General features: G+C 34.0%; 2 protein-coding genes and 1 long non-coding RNA gene across 5 annotated transcripts in view; 1 reads left to right on the top strand and 2 right to left on the bottom strand.

The window, feature by feature from the left end:
• Nucleotides 1-11,612, bottom strand: part of LOC139114040 (uncharacterized) — a 38,483-nt gene extending 26,871 nt beyond the window's left edge. For both annotated transcript variants that reach the window (XR_011547786.1, XR_011547787.1), the window contains exon 1: nucleotides 11,501-11,612. This is a non-coding gene — a long non-coding RNA (uncharacterized lncRNA). The remainder of the gene's footprint in view (nucleotides 1-11,500) is intronic.
• The window catches only part of LOC139114038 (uncharacterized), a 50,348-nt gene extending 37,018 nt beyond the window's left edge, over nucleotides 1-13,330 (top strand). Inside the window, exon 3 of the mRNA XM_070675514.1 lies at nucleotides 10,945-13,330. The gene's annotated coding sequence lies outside the window, so the exon portion shown is untranslated. The remainder of the gene's footprint in view (nucleotides 1-10,944) is intronic.
• A 2,724-nt stretch (nucleotides 13,331-16,054) lies between these two features.
• The window catches only part of LOC139114033 (ADAMTS-like protein 2), a 29,620-nt gene continuing 23,429 nt past the window's right edge, over nucleotides 16,055-22,245 (bottom strand). For both annotated transcript variants that reach the window (XM_070675511.1, XM_070675510.1), the window contains exons 15-17: nucleotides 20,691-20,867; nucleotides 19,882-20,023; nucleotides 16,055-19,654 (exon numbers count right to left, since the gene is read on the bottom strand). In XM_070675511.1, coding sequence (XP_070531612.1) covers nucleotides 19,500-19,654; nucleotides 19,882-20,023; nucleotides 20,691-20,867 — 474 coding nt within the window. In that variant the 3' untranslated portion in view covers nucleotides 16,055-19,499. The remainder of the gene's footprint in view (nucleotides 19,655-19,881; nucleotides 20,024-20,690; nucleotides 20,868-22,245) is intronic.

Here is a 22,245-nt window from a genome sequence, read left to right as displayed (position 1 = left end):
CAAGAGTCTGTACTCCCTAGCTGAGATTACAGGAGTCTGTACACTAGCTGAGAGAGGAATTTGTACTCCTTAGCTGAGATTACAAGAGTCTGTACTCCCTGAGCTCAGAGAGATTACAAGGGTCTGTACTCCCTAGTTTACAAGGGTCTGTGCGTACCTGCTGAGATTACAAGAGTCTGTATGTACTAGCTGGGATAACAAGTACTCCCTAGCTGAGATTACAAAAGTCTGTACTCCCTAGCTGAGATTACAAGAGTCTGTACTCCCTAGCTGAGATTACAAGAGTCTGTACTCATCTGGTCTGGACTTAATGGTATGTTTGATCATCCATGTACCAATCTGCTTTGTCATGTTCTAATGGACCATTGTAATTTCCTCTTCTGGAAAATTCAACAGTAATGATAGGAGGACACACTAATGGGCATGTAAAGAGCCTTACGATGTCTGCGCCTGCCAGATGACTGTCAAAATTGACTTTTCCTGTTGGATAACATTAAGAATTTTCAGAAAAAAAACAACTTTTTTCCGTTTCAGAAAACCCACTTTACTTTTCATGAAATTTTGTACCTTAGAAGTTCAGTCAAAACAAATCAAGTTTGATGGTATTATAAATTTACTATCACTTATGCTTACTATGCTTAATGCTTTCAACCCCATTTCCCTATAAACAGCTCCAAATTTAATTGTCTCTGAAAACAATAAGGCTGACCAAATCATGGTGATCAAAGGTGAAATCACTGTCAGGGAAGTCTCCAGCATTTGCAGAAAGTATATTCCATTATAAACTGCAATGCACAGTTCTCAGGGAAGGAAAATTCTTTAAACAAGGAGCCGTATAATGTTAAGGAGTGTTTTAATGACATGGTTCAAATGACATAATTTTGATGACATTTAATGACATAATATATGACAGGATGCATGAAACTTAACTAATAGATATATACTTTGTACTTGAAGTAAATTGTGATATTATTTATAACGCTCTGCTTTAGCATCAAGCTCTGTCATTTCCCACAAGGACGTTGATATACATTAATACTTTGATACACACACACACACACACACACACATATATATATATATATATATATATATATATATATATATATATATATATATATATATATATATAGGTAATTCATTTACATATATCTATCTATATACATGTGTCTGTGTATCTATCTATATCACTATCTGTATATCTATTTATCTCTCCACACACAATCACAGTCTTTTGCCTCACAATTATGAAGAATGAAAAGAATGCGTTAATTCTCAAATGCATTCCTAACCAACCCTCCCCTATCAAAGAAAACATACCAAATGCAACAGTGGGTGTTGTTCTCATACAACAATAAAATATACTCTGAACTCCCTCAGGCTCATAAATCAAGATGGATGTCATAAAATATGGATGTGTGTGTAAGAATCTTGAAGGGTGATTCGCATCTCATCCTGAAATATTAATTACACAAGGCTTTATGAGAAGCTTTGCTTGTGAATATTGAAGTGTTGTAGCTGTCAAGTAATGTAAGCTGTGTGAAATATGCTCTCTCTCATAAAAGATTGAAATCAATATTACATATTCCATGTCTACGTGTCTTCCCATCAAAGCTTTTGACAACCATGGAAATCTGAGTTGCTCATATTTTTTTTGGTCAAAAGAATTCTTATCCTTGTGCCTCAAGCGTTTTTATCTCTGTTTTGACAATATGTTCTTTGATATTCTGTATCATGACCACCGTTCTCTTCAATAGACTCAACACCTCAGGACAATTTGCATTTTATAAAACAAGGTCGTAATACCTTTATTCTGTCAGCTACCGGTAGCTTGAAGAATTGAATTTTCCTTTTCTTAATTAAAATCCAGCAGTATATTTGCAATTGATATCTACTCTCAGAAGGAGAACCATTCTGACTGTGTCATGTCAATTAAGGCTGTTGGGTTATGTACTGTATGAGTTCTTAAACAGCTTGATACAATTACTGTAACCTGTCATGATCAATTTTCTAGTACAGGGATTATATATTCACTGTCAGAAATTTGAAAAAAAATTAATTCTGCAAAACGATAAAAACTAATTAAAATGTACAACTTCACAGTAAATCTTATTATCTACTGATGGAAAATAAAAAATAATCCTCCCCTTTGGACGGGATATTTCTTCATACCATTACACATACTCATTACTGGATGAATTTCAAATATGGATGTACCGGTATGTTCTGTGCCTCAATCTCTGAACCCTAACTTGACAGGGCTGCAACTTAAGTGATAATATTTTTTTAGCTCATATTTGGTATACATAAATACCAAAAAAAGCTTATGTTTAAATTTTGTTTTAGAATTTAAATGACGTTTTTTTACTCGTCTGCCCCTTAAAGTACGCTGACTTGTGAAATATAAGCCCTGATACAACAATAAATTGTGTCCAATATGCACTATAATTGTTGACGAATGAATGGTTATTGGGACTAAAATTCAGTCATAGCATTGGACATTGCAGATATGTGGGCTGTGTTGACTGGTAGAATACTAGCTATTTCAATGTGACTTGTTTTGTTGAGAACTAGAACAGAAAAGTGGACAAAAACCAGACGAAATACTACGAAATACATCAAAAGTCACAGCTAATTCAGAACTTTGGCAAACTTTCCTCTCAGATGCCAATAATGGATACACTCAGTAATTGCAAAATCATCCAAACTTTGATGTATAATGAGATGTGACTTCACATTTCTGCTGGCCTTGAGTTCCTGAATATTAAGAGTGCATTGAACCATCTCTTTGACATGCAAAGCTAAAGTCATGCACTGACAATGCATACTTTCTTTGGCCACTCCACTTCCCATGTAGTAGTATCCCCATCCTTTGTTTTTTTTTCATTATCATATATCAATGTTGAATAATTGAAGGTGAAAAGCATTATTACTTAAATGTCTAAAATGTTAAAGTGACCATCTTATTATTGCAGCTAAATTAGATCCATATTTAGTCTAATTATTAATTGGAACAATAGCTGTAATTGTTGATAGTCATTTTCATTTACAAAACATTCTATAAAATACTTTGATTTTATTCCTCTCCTACCTAAAGTGTAAAAAATACGTCCCAGACAATGTCTTAGTAAGTCTTGCAAGCACAGAGTGCATTGTGTTTATGCCTTTGTTGACAAGTGTAAATTTTCAAGTCCGGACTAAAATTCAGTTTTCAACAAGAAAATTTGACATATGCATGCAAACAGACTGAGTTGACATGCTGAAAATTTTGTACTTCAATAAGTTTTTATGAGTTGAAGACAATATATGCATGCAAACAGACTGAGTTGACATGCTGAAAATTTTGTACTTCAATAAGTTTTTATGAGTTGAAGACAATGTATTTTGTAGATCATGGAAATATACTGCAAACTACTAAGTTACAGATTTTGGAGCTTATAAAATCTGCAAAGCTAAGAATCATTCTGCTGAAGTTTTCTAAGACATTTCTTATGCTTGGCTATGAGTTGATGTATTGTCTGCAAATCCAAATATGTATTTAACCAGAAATAAAATTTCTTCAAATTGTCTTCAATATAATAAAAGAATTTGATGACATTTATAAAATCAACTGATATCAAACTTCTGGAGATAATGATGTATTCATATCTGTCAAAAAAAAAAGACAGCAGTAATCATTCAAATGTGATCTCAGAATTCTGACATGTTAAACATTCATGGAAACTGATTTCATGTCATTTGCAATTTCTTAATATTATAGATATCTAAATTTTTACGTTCCTTTAATCATTATGTTTATAATATTTGTTCGGCAGTTTTACACAAAATGCTGAATATTTTTTGTCGCAAACAATGTAGACTTTGGCTTTGAAAAATGATGTTTTTTGCATTCTATTTGGAGATGATTTAATTGTTGTATCACTGTCCTGTAGTAAAAATGACACAAAAAGATCACATAATTTACTCTCCTTACTCATGGAATAGTATGGAAGTACATGTTGTAAGACAGATCAAAATCCGTAATGTGCGTTTTGACTTTCAACGTTTTATCCTGGAATCTTGAAAGTGAGTAGGAATACTGATAAAGGAAATGTATGATCTGAAAATTTATCCCTTTCATAAGAAAGAGAATGCAGAAATGTAGATATACGATAGGAGCATGATGGATAGTGATCTTAAAATTGACCTTAACGTCTATAAAAAATGATTCAGAACCAATGATAAGAGGAAAAAGGATGATAATTTGATCAGAATACATCAAATATGAATGATTCTTTGTAGTATGGATATAACCGAAGGATTGTATTGACCATTTTTTAAACATTCAAAATACAGTAAAAATCTAAACATTTTAATCATAGAAGTATTTTATTTACAAGTCTGGGTCATAAAATTTCAGAAATTTAATGAATTTATATGCCATTCCATTAACATCGCAGCTTTTGAAATTGTAAATGAACATGTTATTTTTCATTTTCTTTTGTATTACAGCAAGTTTGCCAAAGAAATCCAGCCGCAAAATAAAGGGAATCAAAGTCCCTTGTATGAAATTACTTGCATAAGAAGTGTAATTATAAAAATGGCACTCTAGGGATTTTTTTTTGGCAGAAATGACCTAGGGGCTGTGTAACATTATTGAATATGTCAATTTTCAGAATTTTTGCCCGTAACATTTGGGAATGTCATTGATTTTCAAAATCAATATTTCACTTTTTGCTTCGGTTTACTATTATTGCAGCTATCATGTATGTTCTCATGGTGTAAAGAACTGCGGTCATAATGAGGTTTTTACAGAAACACCAAAAAGGATGCACGAGGACATTGCCGCAGTGAATCACCCAAATTAGAGCTACAGTATAAGGGTGATGTACATCCTATACGGTATTTTCATGATAACCTTATTATCATAGTCATCTTACATTTTGATGGGGTGTCATTTGGGCCAAGTATTGACATTTTTAATGCAAATTCAGCAATTTTTCTTCTGATTCATAGCAAGTATGGAATATGCACTTCTGGATAGCCTGTGAATTACACATACAGAGCATAAGGCATTTGGCAATCGTCCAGCCAGTCCCTTGAAATTATTCAACACGAACACACTGATGCAGCCGCAGAATGCACCGCATATCAGGGTCTGGTTTGGGATGCCGTGAAACAGTTAATGTTACTGAATGGGCGTTCTGTACAGCTTTTTAGAACACGCAAAATTCTATTGTTCTCGATATAGAAGTATATTACTGCATATAGCCCAGTATGCTCAATATGCTAGTTGACAAAACATGGATTCTCTAACAGTACTTGATTGAAGCATATCTTAAAATACAAAATTTGATGAGCAGTGACATGTACATGGTGTATCATATGGGAATTGTTTTATTGTTACTTTTGATCCTGTCTGATGTAAATTTACTTCACAATTCTTGCGATAGTCCTGTATTAACCCGTACAGCTTTTTGAAGAGCTGCAGGTGACTGTAGCCTATAAAACAAACTGCACATTAAATTGGCGTGGTTACACCAGTAATGCATCTGATTTTTATGAAGACGTCAAAAGGGTTGAAGGCTGGACCATTTTCTGTTTTTATGATTCACTTTTCATGGAAGTGGAGAAAATTTATGATCTAACCTGGGGAAAATAATGCCAGAACATCTGATAGCGGTTGAAGAAAGTTTACAATTATTCGTGGAATGTGTTTGATTTGTATGATAATGTACAACAGCATATCACCATGGCACAGACATATTCAAGGCAAGACTGACAATATGACGAAACATTTACACATTCAGATTTATTAGTGTCAGCAAAATTCACTAAGGCTCATCGTACAATGGTGATATGGATATTGCTTTTTTTTCTCTTTTGGTTGCATCTCTTAAAAAAAGAAATTGCTCAAATTTTGATGAATTTGCAGATCATTAAACAATACGTCCTCCATGAGTTTGATTTGATTTCAGAAGTAATGCCTTCAGTCATGTCCACTGACAGAATTTGGTGGAATTTGAACTTGAATTTCTCAAAAGTGTAATACTAATTGGTTTATTAAATCTTTGAGTATTCGGGGCCTGATTCCATCTCCCTTATAATGTGTTTATTAAGAAATACTCATTTTCACCTTCAGGAGACATAATCGCATCAGCAAAATTGCATTAATTCCTGAAAGATTTGTTTACTGCCTTTTGAGCAAAACAACGCTGTAATTTCATTTGAAGATGCTGATCATAAGGCAATTCATGGAACGGCCAGACCTCGAACCCACTGCCAAAAGGTATATTGTGATGTGTTAATTAATTATTAATGGTTTTAATGAACTTTTCATGTGTGTGATTCAGCTTTCCCATCAATGAAATTCAATTATGGACTGTAAATGTGAGCCTTGTTCAGACTTTTAACTATGACACTTGACCTGTGCACTTTGACCTCAATCAACAAAAATATGGGTTTAAGCAGACGTATGTAGTAGTTTGACTTATATCTTGGTGACACTCATATTTCAAAATCATACTCAACAGATTTGCATGTTTTTTTGTGCTTCAAACAATTTTTTCAGAATTTTTAAGGTGGTGAAAATGTGAGATTAAGATGTACAGAGAGTAATTTTACTGAAGATTTAAATGGAAATACTCCAGGTTGCAAAGAAAGTGATGGCAAATAGTTGTATGTTTGCTTCATGGTGGTAACCATGGTGATTGTGTTGTGGTTGGCATGGTGACCACAATGGTGAGATTCAGCAATAATTAATTTGGTGTGGCTTATGTAGGTACATTCGGTGAGTGACAGTGTTCTCATATTTTCCAGCTGCAAACACGCAAATTTCCCTATCGAAATCAAAACTTTTCAAAAATACATGAGTATGCAGTGCATGGAAAAACCAGTATTGTCACAAATTCCTGTAAGGAACCATTATATGTCAGCATCTTTGCACATCACCGGTGGTTTATGCAAGCTCTTTGTCGGCAATTACCATGTGACTGCAGTACGCAGTCATGTATGCTGCGTGTTGTCATACACTCAAGTTCTGACTGCAAACAGTCACGTGAATATGCCTTCCTTGGTGTGATTTCTTGTGTCCATAAGGGATTGTAGAAGCCTTTCTCTGCTACAGCATTTGGAAGCTTCCAGACAACAGCTGGGTCCTTCATAATTATCTTTCAGCAGTGTTCACTAGGGTATTTGTCATAAAGTAATCAAGGTTCAGTGCAATGAAACAAAACAAAATGGTAAATTAATTTCTCTTGATGTTATTATTATTATTATTATTATTATTATTATCAGTATTTTTTATAATAGGCAAGGTCGAAGGTATACTGTGAATGAACATACATGGACACACCAGTATAATCTCATTTCAAGATGAAATTGATATTTTGAAGAAATTACTTTTTCTGTGTTTTCTATGATTGTGTGTGTGCAATTATTGCATTGCATGCCGACAGGAAATTGCATACTTTTTATTGAGTGCTGAGTTTTATGGGCGTACGATTGAAATTGCCTTGGAGGGGAGGGGGGCATGGTTTTCCAGGAATATTCATGTATTCCATTTCAAGTGCAGTGACTGGGAAAAACTGGACTGATACCTGACAAATCAGCAAAACCTGATTTGAATTCTGGTTTACATGGAATTGATCATCAAAATAAAATTTTAGAAGAAAATCTTATTTTTTCTCCAAATGTATTAAATTTATTTTAGAGACTGGAGTTTCTGTTCAGTTTACAAAAAAGCTGCCAAAATCCAATAAAATGGAGTTAATCGAGCAAGCCGTACTCTGCTGCTGATTTTCGAAATGTTCTCAGTGAAAAATATACCTGCATGAATTCAATTCACCTTGGCCATTTTTTTTGACATTTTAACTCAACGTGTACGTCATCTAGAAATGCTTTATCAGATTTGAATGGCTGTACAAGTGCTCGTCTGCTCCACTGCTTGATATGCAGGGAATGAAAACACTCGACGATGATGACCTTGGTTGATTCGGATTCAGGTGTTCACTAGGATGTCGTACATTTGCCGTAAAACAACCTCTACATATCAATGCAATTTCTAAGGAATTGTTAAGCTGTGCACACACACATACACACATATCTGAGAATGTATCTATCAGTCGACTCCGTGAAAAGACAGTAAGCCAATTGATTAAATATCACTGATTATTTTCTTTAAGAATAAGTTGTAGTTACATGAAGTATGAATCCAAAACACATTTGGGTAATTAACCATCATCATCTATGCTCAATAATAATTTCTATACATGGATTAATTTTATTGCAAGATAGTAGATCTGGAAAGTTACAAGGAAAGCAGTGTATTTCAGTGACAAGAGAGTGTCCAAATGAATATTATAAAATTATCCAGCTGGGATTTAAAGTTTAATGAAGTACAGTGAATACGTAATTTGCCTGTGAAATGTACATATAAAATGGATTTATAATTAAACATTGTAAAATCAAGTATCTTTATGAATAATTCTAAGTTAATAAAAAACATCTGCACATCACTTAACTAGCAAAAACATTAGTCAGAAAATCACCACACAATACCATAATGGTAATTGTCACCTTAGCTGACTGGCAATGTTACAGTCTCCAAATGTTCAATACTCTAAAGTGTTCAGAAAATTTTTATGAAAGGAGTTTCATGTGTCTTTATAGACAGAGTCATTAAATCAACTTTAGTCAGGAAGTTCAGAATAAAGTGCATCAGAACTGAGTAATAGAGCTTCATAAAATGGTTGTCTGCTTCTAATATCATGGGGGTGCCTTTCATAGTTAGCATGTTCTACATAAATGCCCGGGGGGGGTACCCCATAGGATGATACTGAATTTCAATATGGCTTCATATGAAGATACTACTCTTCATTGAAATTCTGTCAGCAATCATACTCGTTTGATGTTCTAGATCTTGTCACATCGGGGTTAATGTGTTACTGTAATATATTGAGGGATAAAATTGAAGTCAATTATCATATTTATATTATGATTGAGAGAGAACAGTTTTTTTTTGTCTATCTAGCGCACTTTAGATTAAAAAAAATATTGTTGAATTTGATGTTGATGGTAGAGGCAGTCATACTGTATCGAAATCTGTATATTCACGTTTTACTAGGTTAAGTGTAAATTTTACGTTGGCAAAAGTAAGCAGATTGACTGTATTTTCTTAATTTCCAGTGATTTTTAAATAAAAATTGTGTTAACTTGATAATATCAAAGATACCTTAACGTCAGCCACAAGCTGGTACTTAAGAAACTGTGATTTGGAGAACAAGGAGCAATTAAGTATGATTAGTTTTATGAACTAAAAAAAGCTGCGATCCAAATTATGATATATCCAAAGTTTAAAATTTCATAAAAGTTAATATACATGACTGGAATAAAATGTAAGAATTACATCGGTTTGGTTGCGAAAATAAAGATTGCTTAATGAATGAGTGTGAACGGAACAGTGAAACTGAATGCACAGACAAGAATGATGAAAGAAGTCCATTTCATCAGAAATTAATTTGCATATTACTTTAATATTGGACACATACACACACAAAAACACATGCACAAACTACATATATATATATATATATATATATATATATATATATATATATATATACACACACACACAAACACACATACACACACACATAAACATTATATACACACACACACACACACGCTTACATATGCTAGCATATTGAAATAGTTGTTTATACAATAATATCTATTTTCAAAACTCTTTGATGATACCAAAAAGTGTAGATGATTATAAATATTAAAGACACATGACTAATTAGCTGCCAAGCCCTGGAAAATAATTTACTTCCTCTGTGTATTTCTTGTAGAGTATAAAGAGATTTCTCAGTATGTTTGATTTATCAAGGTTGCGGACATGCAGACACACACATTGCAGCCATTCAGTCTTACACTGACACTACACAAGTTTGATGGCTCTCTCAGCAGTGAATGAACCATAAATTTCATTTTCCCTCTCCCCTAGAGACTGAGTGTCAGCTATTCCGTGGCGACCATGTCAAGGGGGCTCTCCTGACAGCTGTGTCCATCTGTAACTTGAATCATTGATGCAATATTACCCGTTGTCTCCCTTTTTTCATGAGACCTCAACTACATGATTTCAGTTTATTTTTCCGATTGAAATTTCCGAGATTTTTAAAAAGTCACAGGATGTGGATGGGAAAAGTATTGATTTATGTTTGCATCACGGCAGTGTAATATCCAAGCTGAATAATATTGTATTTGTTCAGTAAAGTTCTTGGGTAATTGTACAACAATATGAAATCACATTCAGTTAGCATTACACTTCTCATTTCTCAAATTGGTTCTGAGTGTTATGAAGTGTAATAATACCTTTATGGACAGATTGATAACCGAATTAAAATTCTCCTACAGCTATCATGACAATAATGTACATGTACATGTATGATGTAGGTCACTGACAAATTGCCATCCAAATTTAAAGGGACTAGATGTGTTAAACTTTTGATGACAAAAAGTTTCATTATTTTTGTTCAAGTACAAATACTCATTTCATTGTTTTTCTGTTGGAATGCCATGCGTCAGCGTTCACCAACACATTTTGCATCGTGTTATTGACAAATGCAGTCTGGACTAAGTGTTCAGTTTTGTACTTTGTCCAATTTTTGAATGTACCATATACATGAGTTCAGTATAATAAAGATTGATTGATTGATTGATATAAAATTCGCTGCTCTACAGACAAGCTGAACACTTGGTATCTAACACAGGATTTTGAGAGTTGGGAACTGTATATTTAATAGATTGTGAGATAAGAGTATAAAATACTGCATGATAGAGTTAATGGAGCCATATATGATTTGGCACATCACTGAAAATTTTTTAGTACCAATTAACAATGAATATTAATAAGTTTGAAAAAATGTTTCCATAATATTTCCACACTTCTTTCTTTTTTTTCAGATTTGAAGCTTTAGAATCCTGCTATGGTGATGGTTTGGTAATCACGCCACTTGCCAAGTGCATGATGGGAAACCCGACATTTATGAAGTATGAGATTGGCCATTCATATACTAGCTGTGTGACAAAGTGACCTCAGCTTGTGATGCAGCTGTGACTTGGTGCTGACAGATATTGGATGTTATTCTAGATTCCCCAAAGTTGATTGAAGCTATCACTAATCTTTGTGCAGGTGCTGTGATATCTTTATACTGCTGTGCGTACACCTGAAACATATTGCGAAGCAATGGAGTATTATCTAACTCTCACTGAGTCTGCATGACACGCGGTGCTATCAAAGGCAAACTTCAATTCCAACAGCATGAACAGGGATTTATCATGAATTGTTTGTATATAGTTCAACAAGACAAAGTTGTAAATTATATTTCACTGGAGCAAATCAACCAATTTTGGCCGCAATAAATCTTACATGGTTCATATGCCTCATGAGTAACAGTGGACAGTTTACAATTGTAATTTTCCTTGATGCACTCATCTGTCTGATAATTATGGTGCTTACCTTTCATACTAGGTAGTCTTGCAGAAAGTAAATTGGACAATAATTAGAGGTCAGTGGGCACTCTGGTACACCAGGCTGAGTGATATGAGCAGTGGCTGTGTACATATGTGTGTATGTGTGTTTGTAATTCTCTTCATGAACAGCGCCCTCTCTGTTGAAAAAACTTTCAGATCGTACTTTAAAGTGACATTGATCCACAATGGCTGAAATGTATATTTTTTACAATTTACAAATCTAGCCAGATGAATTAATTAAAATCAATATCAGGATCTTTGTAACCTTGACTACCTGGTAAATAATAGATGCATAATTGTATGTGTAATTCTCAAGGATTGTGTTTAGATAAATTTGATCAGAGATTTTCACGATGATTTGGTAACCAAGTCTTGAATTCTGTGAATGTTTTGGCTTCCATTGATTTTGAGAATACAATGAAAACAATGACAGTGGAAATTTTGAAGGTTTAGGTAAATTTCTCACTTAACATTTTATTAGGTATGCTGTTGTATTCTTGAACTATTTGTCAGAATAATATCTGCCAAGTTCTAGAACTGAGAAAAACTCTTTGCTCTTAATTTATACAAAGATCACCAGACAACAAGAACAAATCGCAAATGTCACGCATTTGTATGTCGCGCATTATTTTACACATATTCCAGGGCCAATAAACTTTGTATCAAATCTATAATATAAGATACCGTTAGATTTGTTGACCTCTGTCAGGAAATCTGGATTCAGCCCTATTTTGATTATTTTGCACAAATTCATACCAACAACGACATGCAATGGCTAGTCATGGAAGTCATGTACATTGATGTTCTTTGAAAACCTATTTCAGCAATTTATCTTTCTTGGATATATTCACGAAAGGTAGTATGCGCCTCAAAATTAAAAAAACTTAAACTTTTGCTCAACTCAAGGAAACTTTATACCATTCTATTTCAAAAGAATTAAAGAATTAGAGACAGGGGTCACTGTACATGTTTTGGCACTATAAAACAAACAACCTAAAATTTATTGATATTCAAACTTCGATATGGCTGCCACCTCTGTGTTAACTGTATGGGGAAAAGTAAAATTTTTGATTTTCGAAAAGCTGAAAATTAAAGTTACTCCATGAGCTTCAAAATGAGCCCTTACAGGTGGTCAACAAAAAAGATAAAATAAAAGTTTGAGATATCTGACCTGGGGCACATTCTGCCTTAATTTTTGTATTCATGCACTTCCAAACTGCTGTCTTTCAGGGAAGGATGGAGGGTTGGTCTGAGGTCAAACACGTTGAGTAAATCCTTTGCCATGCAGTTGTTTTAAGTGTCCGCAGTTCCAAAATGAGTCAAAAATATGACATCACCTGATGTTTGCACAGGTTTAGTCGATTTATAAATAAGGAGAGAGGCGTTGACTCTTGAAAGTAAAAATGGGATGAAATAGTTCTTTTAAACTTTAAAATACTTTTAGAGTAACTATAGAATGTAATATTTGTGTTTCAAAGTGGTGTACAACCGAACCAGACAGACCTATGAAGAAAGGATTATCAAGTCAAGCTTCTTTTGTATCTTTAAGTTATAAAACCTCTGACAAATTACAAGGACTTCACCCTTTCATAAGGCCTGGCCTTACTTTTTTGCTGCCATGGTCTGGCTCAAACCCATTGTTATCGATGGTGAGTGTGGACCGTTTGACAGGAAATTTAGGGGTGAACTAGTTAAGGTGTCTAAAAAATTGAGAGTTTAGCTTTTGCTGTACATCTGGTGAATGAAAAAAAAGAAAAAGTCTCAATTATCAAACATGATATTTATGGCAAAATGAAAAGTCTGAGAATGCATGTTATGCAAGTATATATATATATATTATATATATATATATATATTATATATTATATATATATATATATATATATATATATATATATAATATATATATATATATATAATTTTATCATTAATAAAAATGTCAACAGTATTTCATTTACATGGAATGATGTTTTGATGTAATTTCTGTAAAATTTGTGCAGTGTACAGTCTTATTTGCAGAGTTTTGTAAATATAATGTTGACTGAGATAAAATATTTTGTAAATTATTTCTTAGTATTTTTGCACATGTAGGACATTATTTAAAAGTGTACAGTCTCCAGAGTTCGATTGTTTCGAGTTGAGTTTTAAAATTATGAAAGTTTATTTATGGAGTTCGAGTTCTTATGAGTGAGTCAGCCAAAGTGTTTTGTTAAGATTTCTTTCATGTAAGGGTGAAATTTATTGTACATTATTGATTTCAATATTTGGAGATGGTCAAGCATGTGAAATTCTATACAAAACGTGTGGACAAATGTGCTCAGTATCAGTAAAAGTCGTGTGTGGTGAAGTAGTGAAAGTGAAAGGTATAATAATTATGGTCTGCGTGCCAAAAGTTAACAAGAACCCCTTTCACCACAGTGGTTTGACCCAAACCCATTGTTATCAATTGTCATTGTGGACACATTGATAGGGAATTTGGGGGTGAAAAAGTTAAGCAAATGATTTTTTGATGTAGGTTGCTGAATCAAAAACTTGAAAACGTGCTTTAAAATTGCATGTGAGTGTACCTTGTACATCATTATTTCTTGTGATGCCATCTTATGTTTTTTCCAGGAGCATTTTGTTGTATTTCCGTCAGACAAAGTAAAATACTGACATCATGTACTGAATTACCCGACTCTGACCTGACACTGTTTTTTGTTTGCTGACATAACTTATGTATGTAGCATATCACAGGCATGCATACAACAGTTCACACAGTATATTTTTATACGTTAAAAAAAGTTTTATGTCAAAAAATTATTCAAGAGAAAATATTGTTTTATGTTTGTGAATAATTGTCATGATATTGGAGATTGTAATAGCTTTATTTTGCCTTGGATCAGCTGATTGCAAACTCAATTTTGTGGTCAATTTTTGGACGTTTATTGACTTTGTTTGTTTGTTTGTTTTGCAAGACGAATAAAATACTGAGAAAAAGAGAATCCTTCTCATATCACATTTTATATTATTACCAATTGTACATAGTACGGTACAAGGTGATTTGGTAATCTTGAAGAGTTCTGACACCCTGAAACACTTGGTATAGTTATCGGGACGTAATATCTTTTGTGTCAATTCATATAGAATATGCTAACTGGCAATTTTTCAAAGTTGTGCAATAAATAGTAAAATTGCCAGTCCTTGACTATATTCTGCAAATGAGGGCGCTATATCCGACAAAGAACTTGTAAAAGTCACATTTTGCATTGTTTTGTTATGAAAAGTGTATGAAAGTATGACACTAAACACTTTGTCATATCTTAAATCACCAAACCATTTACTCAAACTCTTTGTCGGTAAAAAAATCACCATAAATAAGAAATGTGGTAAAATATTGTTGCCTATTTTCATTTGATCTCAATGAGTCCATTCTGAGGAACTGTAATATCAAATGTCAGTGGGCCAAGTGATTCCTTAATAAAGATTTATCTTGCTTTAACCAGAAATGACAAAAATATTCTCAAAATTAGATATATTCTGTAACGATTTGATAATATATGTTTGTGAACACCACTAGGGACCTGCAATTGAAGGCAATGGGATCTTGCAAACAATATTTGGGAAAATTTTAGTTTCTACTAAAACGGACAAAAAATAAGATTTCCTAAAAATACAACATTGAAGAAAGTGCTATGAACTGAAAAAATCTGCAGTACATAAACTCTACTGGAGGTTACTGCACTTTAAGCATCAGAGGCACTTCCTAGGTTCCAGAACTTTGTCAGCATTTTTTATATTTTTAAGCTCATTTGCATATCTTCAGCACTTGCACTTTCGTTTATATAATAGGAGCTATATTACCCATGATGCATCTACACACTGAATATCAAAGTGATATCCTCAGCCGTTTTTTAGTTTTTCAGAGGATGGCTGGCCAGATATACAGACAAACAAACATATATACATATCTGCATACATACATATATACCTACATACATACATACATACATACATACATATCTACATACATACATATATACTAACATACATACATACATACATACATATCTACATACATACATATATACTAACATACATACATACATACATACATACATACATACATACCGGTATATACTAACATACATACATACATACATATCTACATACATATATACTAACATACATACATACATCATACATATCTACATACATACATACATACATACATACATACATACATACATACATATATACTAACATACATACATACATACATATCTACATACATACATATATACAGACAAACATACATACATACATTCATATATACATACGAACATACATACATACATACGTAAATACATACATAAAGTAAACATAGTCATACAATACAATGGGCATTCCTCCTCTCAGATAAGTTCCCATTGTCATACACCTATTGTAAAGCGGGAGCTATAAAAACTCTGCAGGAATGTCAGAAAAAGTCTTAACCAGGATGTTTTCAACAAACTGTAGATCTTGCAGAATATTGATAAAATAATCAGTACAAGAGTCATTGTGTAATGATTTCAAATTGATAGATATATTTTATTATCATGATTACTTAGGTTACAATATTTAGCAAAATCTAGTCTTTGAAAATCTCAACAGTTGTAATTTCTTTCAAACTAATAGCCAACATCTAGTGCTAAGCATTTCTGTAAACTGAATGGAAAATTCAGTATTTTAAAAACTTACAAAAATGTTATACATGTTGGCCGAATGAAAGCAATATTGATGGGATAAAATACAAATAAAAAGTAGAATTATAGCGTTTACAAACTATGCAGTGGCAAAATTGGCATTGAGGAAGAAAATTCAGTGAGGACAAGGATAACTTGTTGAAAAGTGTGCGCTTTAAAACTATGGTGAAAACTTGCTTCATTGGGGAAAAATAAATGTTTCTCAAAACCACCAATGAGGGCGCTCATACATTTTGGGAAACAGGTATATCTTCTTTTGCGTAATTTCTGAAGGTAATGCAATGTTCTAGTTCTCATTTTCCCCGTGTTTTGTGAGTCTTGAAGGATTGCTACTATTTCTGGTAGCACAACTGACCAAAAAAAAATGCCATAACTATGGTTGCTTGTTGTGTTGCATGTCATTTGACTCACAATTTCCAACAGCATCATCTTTAAAGAAATGCTCTGGTAGGTTGTCACATACATTTCATACTGATATTCTCCTTGTTTAAGCCAATTAGTCACTTTGTTACAAAGCAAAGAAGAGGATGTATAAATAAAATTAACCTGACTGTACCAGCTATCTTTCACTTGTTGTTCAAAGTTTGGGGTGTGATTTAAAATTTCTTGGCAGAAAAGCCATGATCGAGCTATGATAGTAACTTAATGTTTTAGAACACACATAATAACATGGAAACTTAAATGTAAGCTTATACACATACATATTTTAAAATAAATATTTTCTGTACGGCAAGAGATAAAGGGATTCAGCCACACTACATCTGCATCACTGTTGTCAAGTGAATGGTTCAAGAATTCAGAAAAATCTTCGAAAAAAAAGAGTAAATGAAATTCACCCTGTTGCTGGAAAATAACACCTTGCATTTCTTTTGCAGGTTTTACTGGGCAAGTTAAAATGAAAATTCCGTATTCATTGGAAAGACTCTCATTCTGTTATTCAGTGAAAGAATTCCTTTGGTATGTTTTTCAAAGGTTATGTCAAAAAGTGAAATGGTCTTTTTCCGTGTTAAAGTGGTGCCCCTGTCATTTCTTTGGATTATTGAATTCTTGGTGTGTTCAACACTCCATGTCTTGGCAGTACACTCCTACTGTAAAAAGTATCTGGACAAGCAGAAAGTCCTAATTGGTTTCATTCCAAGCTTCATCTCACTTTGAATTCAAATCATTTTTCTTGATCCATTAAGAATGTATCCAAATTTTTTTTACTATTTTTATGTCCAAGAAACATTTTTTCATAAATTTAGAAATTATCTATCTGTTCAGGCCAAAAAAGCTATCATAAAACAAAATGACAAAAACAAAACCAAAGATAAGAAAATTTACAGGCCATTTCCCAGATTTTGAGCATTTAACAGAATGTCTGATAGTTCATAGGTCAAGCTGATGATGGCTCATAGGCCATAGGATGTGGGGTCATGGGTTTTAGGAAGGTCAGGTCTGGTACTTGTCAAGAGGCTGTTTGTAATGATACTTCTGTACCATCCTATTGGCTAGCTCAAGCGATGTCTACACCACATGATTACTGCTACCACAAATCAGCGTTCTAGCCGCAGAATGAGCATCTAACAAAGCAAGAACCTTACTAAATATATTTATGGTGATTCAAAGAATATGCTGTTACCATGGAAATGACAATACTCTGACTAAACTGCCACCAAAACCACTTAATAATGCATTTGAAAGACATCGATGAACCAGTTTGCAAGAAAAAGATAACACTGAAAGTTTAAAATACTGAACATGTTTTAAGATAATAGTTTGAATCTCCAGCAAAAGACATTTACCTTTGAACCCTGACCTTCTAATGACCTTTGATATAATGTATGCATTTACCCAAAACAGGGTTCTTGGGGTTAAAGGTCTTTTGATAATTAAAAAATGCCAGGCACTGCCTGGTGAAACTATAGTATACATATAGTAATGTAAATATGCAGATGCTAAGAAAAAGACTACAAAAATTATTATAGATCATAGTCAACCTTCCACCCTTGTATAGACCAACCCATTTGGTTTCTTATAGCTTTTATAATGTCCCTGTATATGCAGAAATGGTGTGTTGGGGTGTGTTTAAGGTAGAATATGCTTCAGGGACAGAAGATTTAGACTGTCAAAACTTTTACGATTCTTTTCTAATTCACCACCTGTGGGGGCTCATTTTTAAGGCTGTTTGGAGTAAGAAACAAGTTCAAGTCTTGGTTTTTTGAAAATTTTGATTTTCTCATATAGTTAACACAGATATGGCGGCCATTTTGAATTTCTAATAGCGGTAAATGTTGGGTGATTTGTTTCTCTAGTACCAAACTTTGCATGATAACTCCTGATTATTATTCTTGATTTGGTAGGGGAGATGGTTGAAAGTTTCAGTGAGCAAAGTTTGAGCAAGAGTTTAAGTCTGTTACTTTCGAGATGCATACTACCTTAATTTTGACAGCTCTGCTACAATAGGCTGTCCAGTACACTGGTTGTGCAGTCTGTTCTCAAATTTGATTGACAACAGCCTTTAGAATCTAGTCTTTGACCCAACAGAAATCTTGCTTATTGCATATACGGGGCTGCATGACTAAAGGGTATTTCATAAAAATTTGGTTATATCTATGAAGAGGGTAAAAAGTTAAAGATGTGGGCAAAGGGTTTAATTTACTCTTTATGCAAACACCTGAACAAAAGTTGGATGTAGTTTGTGTTGAGGTGATGACAAAGCAAAACTTGTGTATAATTTCTAGTCCGTTGTGATTGGCCAAAAGTTGCTCCATGGTGATGACAGACTGAAAGTTGTGTGTATCATCCATTCCATTGTGATTGGCCAAAAGTTGTGAGGTCTGTTCCATAGTGATAACAAGCCAAAAGTTGTGTAGGAGAGCCCACTCCACTGGAGTGATAGGGCAATAGTTGTGTTGCAGGGTACATGCTGTACATGCCATGGTGATCAAAGGCTAGAAACTGCTTAAAAGGGTCCACAGTATCTGGATGACAGACCAAATGTTGTGTTGTCAGGTCGATTCACTTTATATGGGGGTGACAGGACAAAAGTTGTGTAGTAGGGTCAGTTCACTGGTGAAGACAGGTCAAAAAGTGTCCAGTACGGTCATTTCCATAATAGTGACAGCAAGCTGCAAGCTGAAAGTCGTATAGTAGGGTCCGTTCTGTGATCGGTGTGATCGCTGGGGATGTAACATATGTTAAGTAATGTCCATTCAACAATGATAACAGGCCGACGTTTGACTAGTGACATATTGCTTCATGGAACTGCCAAGATTTCTACCTTCCCTGTCGGTTTGACCCGCCTCTCCTGGGGTTTCCGCTCTCGTCACAAGAATCGCAGCAAGCTCTCTTGTAAAACCAGTGATTACACAGGTTGTTCTGCACGACCAAGTCACACTTATAGTTCGTGACACTTTCTTTACAGTCAGAAGCTATGCAGGCCGGGCAATTCAATGATGATAATGAAATAAAAGAGAGAGGAAAATTAAAGTTAGTTTGTACTTTTTGTTTTTCCTGACTCATATCATACTTACATATATATTCACGCTGAGTATAATTGAACATCATGCTGTGAATGAAACACTGTCCATGGTTGAATGCTCCAAAAATATCCAAATGTACAGAATTTATTGAAGGGGAGAACAAAACAGTTGATTACCTGGAGTTGCTACTGGACAGGTTGCTTCAACACATTCCACAAGAGTTGGGGGTTTTTCTGCAATACAACCAGTAGCTGGAGCATTGTTAAGATAACACGATACTTCTCGACTCTTGATACCTTGGCCGCAACTTTTAGAGCACTGAGAGAGAGAGAGAGAGAGAGAGAGAGGAGAGAGAGAGAGAGAGAGAAATTACAGTATTTTTGAAATCTGAATCAATGATTTCTATCACCCGCACGAGCCAAGTTCGCTATAGGTACCACAATAATTTAAATTGTGATGTCCAAGGTCTCAAAACACAGGGATTTCTTTAAAACAAATGAAGAAATCCGTAGATCAATGTGACTTCTGAGAAGATGATGAAATTCAATAACCAACAAAGTAGATGAGTATAGCATTGGTTATGTTGGCGTCGTAAACAGCCAGTTGAAAACTTGAGTCACGGTTTTTCTATTGGGTGTGTTTCACACACTCTCGATTTTTCTGTTACTTTAAAAGTCTAGCGTACAATAAACACAACTGAAATACAAGCTCATGATGTTGTACAAACACAGGCAAATTGTCTCATTGCCACTGCTATGGGAGGTGTGAAATACTTTATCAATATATAAACTTAAAGTTTAGGCTGATCAGTGTTTAGAAAGGCAAATTCGATATGTCAAATAATTTTACACATTTTACCAGCAAATGCTTGCTGCAAATGACCTTGGAAGGGAACGTATGTCATCCGGGGGCCATTGAGAAATCCTGATGTTTGTGTGTAAGGACCATTGCATTTGGGGCCCCTTTGATATTTGCATCGACTCACCTGGGACCAACCTGTTGTGAACCACTGTGGTTTCACTTCACAGCTCCCTTCTCTGCAGTCAGCTACTGCTTCAGGCTTTGTTTTCCTATCGCACGAGTTAGTCTCTTGAAAGTCGGTTCCATTCTTTGTGTAACCACACAGAACCTCTCTTTTCTTTGTGCCGCATTCTGACGTACACTGCAAAAGAAATGCGACAATTTAGCTAACGGTACTAAGCACCTTGAAAGTGAAAGACTTAAACTGTTGCTTAAACTTTCCGTAAGGAATCTTTCAACTATTCTCTTTTAAAATCAAGAATAAGAATCGAGGGTCACCGTGCAAATTTTGGTACTACAGAAATAAATAACCCAAAATTTACTGATATTTAAACTTCAAAATGGCTGCTATCCCTGTGTTAACTCTATAGAGAAAAAATAAAATTATCGATTTTCGAAAAACTATGCTGGTGAAAAGTTTTCTTATATCAAGAGGTATAAAATGAACCCCCACAAGTGGTAGATCAGAAAGAATGAAAATTGTGTGAGAGTCTGAATATTTGTCCCTGAGGCGCATTCTACCTTACACTTATTATTGTTGACAAATGAACTTCTCGTTCAGACTGAAAATTCAGTTTTTGTCAATAACATTGGATATTATAAAAGAGTTGGAGAAGAGCTATGATGAAGTTTTTAGGATCTTCTGTGGAGGTGTATTGGACCTACAGAAAAGTTGTATGGACGAACATTGTGCTAACAGTTTAATCACTAATATATGTTGGATGACATACATTGAGCACATACTCTTTGTGACTAGCCAGTGTTTTTAAGGTAGTTTGTGCCTCAAAACTGAACAACTTAAACATTTGCTCAAACTTTTCATAAGGAAACAGTACCCGTACCATTTGAAATAAAGAAAAATTTTGGTCACCGCGCAAAATCTGGTTGCATGGAAACAAATTAGCCACTATTCACAAACACTTAAAATCCAAATGGCTGCCATCTCCGTGTTAATTCCATGGAAAAAATTACATTTTTTATGATTCTTACAAAATCAAACCCAAAATGTAGTGTAAAAGTTTCAGAGTCCAAATATCTGTCCTGTTAGGTGCACTCCATCTGAATGAAAACTACAGTTTTACCATGAGCCAAGCTTGTGAATAGCTGATTACCACATAGTAGAACTAAAAGGTGATTTCTGCTAATGAAATTATCAAAAATGACAAAAATTATGTTAAAAACAAAATTTTGGTAATTGTTTTTATCGATCTCAGTAAATATATATAGTCTGCTCTGTCGCTGACAAGATTTTGCCAGCCAAGTTAGTGAGTTACATCAAACACTGAACATTATTGTGAATTAATTTTAAAAAATTGCAAGTGAAAGTTACTACAACAGGTATCTAAGTTCTGTGGTTCTAGCAGTGTGGATAAATTGACTGGGTATTCACTGATGTTGTCAAGTTATTTTGCTGTGTTTCACCATTTATTGAGATAAGATACTGTATTTGTAATCGTAAACTGTAACTATTATTGAAAAGTAGGCTTTTTTCACTTCTTACTTGGTGGTTAAGAGTTACT

Source organism: Ptychodera flava, chromosome 16 (assembly GCF_041260155.1).
Source record: "Ptychodera flava strain L36383 chromosome 16, AS_Pfla_20210202, whole genome shotgun sequence".
NCBI lineage: Eukaryota > Metazoa > Hemichordata > Enteropneusta > Ptychoderidae > Ptychodera > Ptychodera flava.
This window is presented reverse-complemented; position numbering and strand designations above follow the sequence as displayed.